We start from the raw sequence: 8083 nt of genomic DNA on the forward strand, positions 1-8083 counted from the left end.
ACAGGGGGATGCAGAAAAGAGTGACAAGAATGAGCAAGTGCCTGGAAGAGCTCTCATATGAAGAAAGATTGAAAAATTGAGATTGCTTCCCATAGAAATGATAAGATGGAACATAATAAAATTATATAAAATAATAAATAATACAGAGAAGGTAGATCAGGAATTCTGTCTCTCTTCTCATAACACAAGAACAAAGGGATGTTCATTTAAAATAAAAGGCCAGAAATTCAAAATGAATAAAAGGAAATACTTTTTCACATAACGTATGATTAAACTGTGCGGCTTCTTACCATAGGAAGACACCGAGGCCAAGAATTTAAGATTTTAAAAGGTATAGGATAGTTTTATGGATATCAAGAATATCCAGAGTTGTCATAATCTATGACAACAATAATTTTGGAAAGAATATTAAACCTCATGCTTTAGAGTATAAACCAACCTCTAACACTTAGACATAAGGAGGGAGACCTCTGTGGGGGTCATACCTGTCTACTGTGGAGTTCTTGTACCTTCCTCTAATGTATCAGAGACAGGAGACTAAACTAGATGGACCTCATGTCTGATTCAATATGACAGTTTCTACGTTCCTATGTTGTGGGACTGATTTTCACTTCCCAGTCTCCATCTATGTATGCCATTCTGGATTTGTGTACACTTTGATGTAGGTTTACAAATGTCCAAGTGTGCACTACATGTACTGATGGATAGAGCTGGGCGAAATTTTCCAGGCAAAACTGTTTTTCACCAGAAAATTCATAATCGGGTTGACCAAAATATTTGTGTCAAATTGTTTCAGTCAAGAACTCCCCCCACAAAAAAAAAATGAAAAAAATCAAAGCGTTTCAATTCTTTTATTTGAAATGACTTTTTGTTTCAAATTTTACTTCAAATTTATTTTTTTAAAGGTTAAAAACCCAAAAATGAAATAAAGTAAAAAAAAATTGGGGTGGGGGGTTAACCCAGAATTTTAAAAAATCTGATTTTTTGGGTTAGTCACCAAAATGAAAAATCACTTATTCACACAGCTATGTGGATGGATACTAATCGCACAGAGATTATGTAAGAGGCAAACTGTGCTGCATATCCTTTGTAATCTACACAAAGGTGCTGGGAGTTGGGAAGGATAGGCATATGGGGCACTCACCTCAGAGTCATTAGTCTGACTAGTCATTCCATCCAGGCTAGTAGTGACAGTAAGGGACATTGTGACAGGGCAGCCTGCTCCTTTCTGGCTCAGGAGGCATGGGGCCCGGCAGCCCTATTCAATTAGTACCACCCTACCACACCTGGGCAGGCTGTGGGACTTAAAAAGGAGAAAACTCAGCAGTGTCTGAGGGTGACTGGGGAGGAGTGTGGACTGATGGTTTCTTCCTAAGGGCCAGAGGTCTTTTTGCTGAGTTGGTTGAGGAAGAGACCCAGGAGAGAGCAAGGAGCTCTCCAATAGGAAACCTGAAGGAAAACTTGTGTCTTGAGTCCTTTAAGTGTTTTTGGTAATGAAAGAGGTGCCGAGGCTCAAGCAATTAGGTGTCGGGGCTCAAGCAATTTTTTTATTTTCATAACTGATGCAGCAAGCCCAGAGGTACCAGGGCTATGAACTGCCAAGCCTAGAGGTGCCGGGGCTCAGCCCTGGCAAGCCCTGGCAGAAATTAAGCGCTGATGTCTGGGTATATCTTGGAAATCAAATGATTACCCATTTTCACAGATCTTCACTTCTTCCCCATAATCTACAGCGGGAATGATTTAACCTGGGACTCCTTTCCTTCGTAAAGAGCTACCAGGAATACAAATTTTCCAAACACCTTTCAACCAACCTGACTTGAGCTGGAGTATCTCACCTCCTCTCTGTTGGATGTTCTGACCCCAAAAGGACCAACAGAAATAGTGTCAAGCAAAACTAAACAATTCCAGAACTGTGTCTCTGGTTCCCTTAGGAATCTTTTGATATCCTCTCTGAATGTTTCAAGCTTATAAAGTTACACTACGTAATATTGTAAGAAATGCACATTTTCATATGGGACCCAAACCTAAAAGTAATACTCACATGTGCAAGTAGTCCCTTTGAAGTCAAAACGATTGTGATTGTTCATATAAGTAAAATTTTGTAGGATCAGACCCAAACCTATTAACTCCTAATGTCAAACAAACCACAATATCTACAGGCCAGATACTCTGCTGGTATAATTTGGCTTAGCTGCCACTGAAGTCAATGGAGCTATGCCAAACACATTTACATCTGCTGAAGATCTGGCCCACTATCTTTACAGAGAGAGGCTTATAATAACCAGTTGTAATCCACTTGTCTAAACATTGATGCAAGGTCGTGTGCTAATGTGGAAGCGTATTTAGTTGCTGGTATGTGAACAACAGCTAACTAACAATACACTGCCTAATCAGCACATACACAAAACTAGTTCTATTATGGGCCTTAATGCTGCAAGCTCTCCACATATACACACATGCTGTTTCACTGGGAGGTCTTCACTTGGAGAGTCTGCAAGAAAGTTGGGCTATATGTGTTACTTGACTTATCTGGGAGTTCATATAATGAAAGAGTCTGTTTTTTGCAAATAAGAACTGCTTAGATACAAATACAAGGCATGGATTTCATCAAATGAATACCAGCACTTGGACACCAGGGTGCCTTAAGCTAATATTGAAATACTCCTATCAAGAAACAAACTTTATTTCTTTTAAAATTAATTTAAATTAGCTGGCTATGAACCATTTCCCTTGAACTGAAAACTGACAGCTTGCCTAGCAACGTGAATGATAAATGACAGTGCATTGATCTGAGGGAGCATCCAATAAATGTGCTGCAGAAGACAATAACCCCAGTTTTCCTGAATGTCTGAATTAATGATCCTGAAGAGGAGTTAACAGCACATTAATAATATTGATAAGTAATGCTACATTAGGAGATGTTGCAAAAATCATTGAGAACAGAGAAATGATACACAAGGATAAAGGGACCAGTCCCACAAAGTTCTAAGCACTTTCTACCATTATAGTCAGTGGGAATTGAGTGGTTTTCAGAACCTAACAGAATTGTACCTATCAAGGGTGTTAACATATGGATAGGGAAAACAATTAAACAATATTCAGTATGAGGCTGATACTTCTTGCAAAGCACTAATGCGGTGATTGTAGCCAACATGTTATATATATTTGTTAACAACATGAAAAAAATCAATCTCTTTGGTCTTCATTATGCAGGATCATAACATTCAGATTAGAGTTCTTCTCTCTGTGGAACTGGTGAGAACACCTAGAAACACTACATACATTTTTAGTACTTCAGAACCACAAAGATGTTGACAAATCTGAAGGCACTTGGAGAAGACGGGAATCATTTTCAAGACACTGTCATCGTCCCCCGCCTGCCCTCCTTCCCCCCCACCAGTACAATAGTGGAAACGTCATGATGACACTAAAATATAATTTTGGGGTATTTGGTAGGACATTTGATTGAACACCTTTGGGGTTGTCAGTTTTTAAACTCAATCAGCTTTTAATTGCTCATTGAAAAAAATGTAAATTTTGCCTAATGTTGTATTATTAATGGATTGACACATTCTATATAAAACAGCAAGAAAATTTCAAAGAAAAGAATTTAGGAAAGTCATTGCTTGTCCTGCTAAAAAAAAAAAGTTGTCAGTTAATTTGTGATTGTTTGATATGGTTTGAATTCTATTATCTGTCTATCTGACTTAAGTATTTATAAGGCCTCCTGTCATATTGGTCTCTAAGTGCTGATCAAAATTAAAAAACATTATAAGAGCTAAACAAAAGTTTTCTCTCTGTACTTTGGATAACAGGAGTGTGTGAAACAGCGATAAAGGTAAATATTAGGTTTCACTATTGTTTGATTATACCCTTTACAGCAGAAAATAAAAAGGGCCTACAAGATGCACCATGTAAAATAAGTTTTGCTGTAGTTGGATGATCATAGTATGTGCAATAAGATAGCAGGTGTAGGTTAGCTGCTGTCAGATTTTCAACCAGCTAACAATACACTGCCTTCCTAGCACACACATACAGTTACCACCAATGTTCTCACAAGTTGGTGTCCTGATGCCTTCCTAGTTCATCTCATTAAAATAACAGGGAGCTGGCCCTGCAGCAGGTGACAGTGTAGTAGAGACTGCTAGATTCACACAAAGCAGCCAGCTAACAGTACACTGCCTACCAGACACAAGGAGCCTAAGCAAGGCAACATATTTCCTTTCTAAAGACGGTGTGACTGAATTTTATTCGTAACAGGAACTTTGCAAAGTGGAGTAATGTCTAACTAATTTCAATGTTGCTAACCTCTTTCAAAATTAACTCAATATGTACTTCAACACAAAATGTAAATACTTAGATGCAATAAATATCAAGGGCATGATTCTGATCTTAGTTACACTACTGGAAATACAGACTAATTCCAAGGAAGTCAGTGGAGTTACAATAGGGTAAAGCAGTGTAAAGTGAGATCTGAATCAGGCCCTAAATTGTCAACCAAAACTTCAGAAAGTGTTAGACTAGATTCGCTTTTCATTCACACCAGTTTTACTGGATTTAACTGGAAAGCTCATGCCCTGATTCAGCAAGGCAGTTAAGCATGTAGATAACTTAAAGCATGTGAGTAGTCCCATTGACTTCAATGGGCATTTGTATCAGGCCCATAATGAGCAAAATTGATGTTGCTGGTAAAAAAATCACCTTCACAGTGTTTAATAATTATAAGTTTGGATCTTAGGACTCGTATGGGTAGTGAGCTGTATGAATGTCACTGAAGGCAGAACCAAAGAGGTTGCATGGATATAAATAAGGACAGATTGTGGTCCTCTCTCTTTGCTTTTCAAAACTGGGCTCTTATACCACTCAAAAGGAATTCTATCTTGCAATACTCCTGAATTATCAAAAAAAAAAACCCCACGTATATAAACAATTACTTGTCCAGTTGCCACGGCTAGGCAGCAGCCAAATGAATGAGTTGGTTAATATGGATCCGATTCCCATCACAGTCCACAAGAGGTTGCCATTTCCATGACTTCTAGGATGCTTTTGAATGCAACAATGTGGAGTGCAGCTAGCAACTGTTCATATATCAAGTTCTCAACAGCCAGCTAGCAAGGCACTGCCAAACTGTCACATCCTTGTGCTCCATCAGTACTTCTTGGCCATTCGCTGTGTCCCAAAGACAGCTTTCTATAGCTTAGCTGTTGTTCAACATGTTTAGTCTAGCACTGTGCCTTCCCAACAGTATTGCTTGTATGAATGTTAACAGTAAAGTAATATACTTGCATGTCAGTGACTACACTTCTGTACTATATTCTGTCTTTAATGCACCCTGCTTATCTTCTGCTCTAAAATTTCCAGTCTAGTAGGAGTCTCCCTTTACATTACCTCCATCCCTAACTGAATCTCCCTTAGGATTCTACTAAAGTGACTCACCAGATTTACATTGTAAGCTTTGGAGGTAAGGGCTGTCTGTATTTTGCATCCTGTTCATTGCCAAGCACACCGTTGGTGATTAACACATAAAGAAAACTATAAGTTTACATCTATCCACTGTTTTCACTCTTCATTGTTTCTTCTATTCCTTACCATGCAACCACACAAGTATGTGCCAGCTGGCTTGTGATGCTGCATGGACAGGCATCTCCCCACATGCCTGCACCCACTTCAAACAGATCTAGTAGCTTGTATTCAGTAATCAGTCCCCATAACCCTATGAAGAAAGAATCCCAGTATCTACTTCTGAAGTTTTCATTATATCACTGCCACTTTGCCACTAGCGTAGTTAATGTACATTTTTCTATGGTTTCCCATTATGCATTTAAATGAACTTCATTTGTAGTGACTCTAATAACACAGGGGAAAAAATCTCTTAAAACTTTATTTTTGTGTTCAAAATTATATAGATTTTCTACTTTTTCTGTCCCTTCCTCCCTGCCCCTAAAAAATATACAAAGCAGATTTTTGTATATGTACTTACCTTAGTGAACTTCTGTAAACTTTGTTTTCTCATCTGCTTAAGGTCTTTCCCAAGTGTTTTCATTACTTTCTCCTTAAAAAAATACAGAAGTACAAACAATGCAATTAAATGTTCGGGTATCATTTGAGCAACAACAACTTTTATCCCCAGTCTAAATCACTGGTCACATGAAACCAGATGTTTGTGGAAGATCAAATCCTGCAGTCCTTCCCCCTCTTGTAGCAAAATTATTGAAGTCTGAGGGCCCTTTTCCACACTCTTGCTAAGCTAAAACTCTCAGCTGACTTCATGAGTTCTGCCTGAGTTAGGAAAAAGTATGATCTTTATGACTTGTTCCACAATTACTGTACTGTGTAACTGTGAGAAGATAAATCACTTTACTCTACTCTAGCAAAGCACTGGTGAGTTAGAATAAAAAGAAAAATGAATGACATTTACCCACAACATGTCTTCATCTGTCTTGACCTTCCTAGAAGCAGATCTTTCTAATTTCCACTCCATCTCTGAAGATAAGCTCCTGCCACGATTATCTACCTTAAAAAGTACTTATTTATAATGTAGCTATATTAACTTATGTGCACCCAGGCAAATGAACACCACTCACTTTTGAGACACCAGTGTCCTGAGCCAATCTGTCTTTTTGCCTCTCTTCAAGGAGACAGTGATGGGCTAGATGCCCCTAACAGCCACCCTTCTTATTTATATTCCCTATGAGCCTCTTAGCTCTCCTGCGCCTTCTGCCTGCCCTACACTCTGCCCTCTAGGAGCCCCCTTATCCCTTGTCCACCCCTTGTCTCCCCAGCTCCTCCCCGCTACGCTCCCCACTCTCACCCTGCCTGTCCCTGATGAGATCTCCCAGAGGGACCGGCGTGCCATTTAAACAGACCGCACGCGCGGCAGGCAAAGCGGGAATCCCCTGCTCTGGCAGCTGATTGGCCGCCCGGCTCTGTGACTGCAGGGGATTCCCTTCTTTGGAACGCTGGGGCGCGGAACGCGGGCAAGCGGCGGGGCCTGCCCGCTCCCTCCCTGGAGGCTCCTGCTCCCGGGCCCGCGGTGGCTGGGCGGCTCGAGTCTCCGCATTGTCTGCAGCGGGGCGGAGCTGTTGGCAGCAGCGCCAAGGCTCGCGGGGGTCCCTCTGCTGCCACTGATGGCGGGCAAAGAAGCGGGGCTTGGCTCGTCAGGCCCTCCAACGGGCTTGGCGGAGCTGCCCTGCCCCCATCCCAGCCTGCTTGCCGCCCCTCCGCAGCCGGGGGCGCGTTGGCTGGAGCTGAATCGCAGAGTTGCGGGATGAGGATCGCTCGGCAGCAGCAGCGATCCCGGCTGCAGGCGCTAGGAAGCTGAAACTCCCGAGCCTGCAGCTACAGAGCTGAGGAGCTGAAATCCACGCGCTGTCTTTAATCAAATGTTACGTTTGGGCTCTTTCTTCCTCCCTTCCCTCCTCCCCACATTTCACTTTATGCCAAACGTCTGGGGGGTGCGGGACAGAGAGGGAGAGACCGAGGAAAAGTGCATGAAATGAAATGACAAACCAGCGAAATATTTATGCCACCCTTTAGCAAACGTCTGTTTCCCTTTGGAAGTGTGAATCTTGGCCCGGTTTGGATGCAAAACCGTCATCACAGGCCTGTTTAGTCTCTAAAATGGATGCGGTGGGGCGGGGGCAGGGAATGTGTCTGCTTTACTCCAGAAATAATGGGCATCGACAAGTCCTCCCCTCTCTTCCTAAGAAATGGGCCTATTCATCCAATTAATCCTTGTTATATTGATTTGTTTGGAAATCTGTGTGCTGTCATGAGCATAATCTGTGTTGTCCTTAGTGTGATGTGATTTTGCAAGTACTACACCATATGTGATATCTCTAATGCTGTAACAAAAAAACTCCTTGTTTTTTTTTTTTTAAAGGGTATGTCATTTTTGTTTTGTGTACGGTATGTGGCGAGCCGTGTTAGAAACACTGCTGGCCAACAGCATTAAACACACCACATAAAAATATCTCACAGATTTGATTTGAACTTCTGGGAATATTCACATGTGAAGCTACGCACCTATGTGACCAGTTTCAAGGACAAGACCAAAGTATGCCTTGAAGAAGGCAGATGAGCC

At 41.3% G+C, this 8083-nt stretch overlaps 1 protein-coding gene across 2 annotated transcripts in view; it reads right to left on the minus strand.

Annotated features, from left to right (window-relative positions):
* Positions 1 to 6724, minus strand: part of CDC20B (cell division cycle 20B) — a 53415-nt gene extending 46691 nt beyond the window's left edge. Inside the window, exons 1-2 of one of the 2 annotated variants that reach the window (XM_034774481.1) lie at positions 6419 to 6724; positions 5981 to 6052 (exon numbers count right to left, since the gene is read on the minus strand). In XM_034774481.1, the coding sequence (XP_034630372.1) occupies positions 5981 to 6052; positions 6419 to 6481 (135 nt within the window). In that variant the 5' untranslated portion in view covers positions 6482 to 6724. Of the gene's footprint in view, positions 1 to 5980; positions 6053 to 6418 lie in introns of those variants that run through there. The other variant, XM_034774480.1, reaches the window with a different exon arrangement.
* Between the last annotated feature and the right edge of the window lie 1359 nt (positions 6725 to 8083).

This window comes from Trachemys scripta, chromosome 6, assembly GCF_013100865.1.
Source record: "Trachemys scripta elegans isolate TJP31775 chromosome 6, CAS_Tse_1.0, whole genome shotgun sequence".
Classification (NCBI taxonomy): Eukaryota; Metazoa; Chordata; order Testudines; family Emydidae; genus Trachemys; species Trachemys scripta.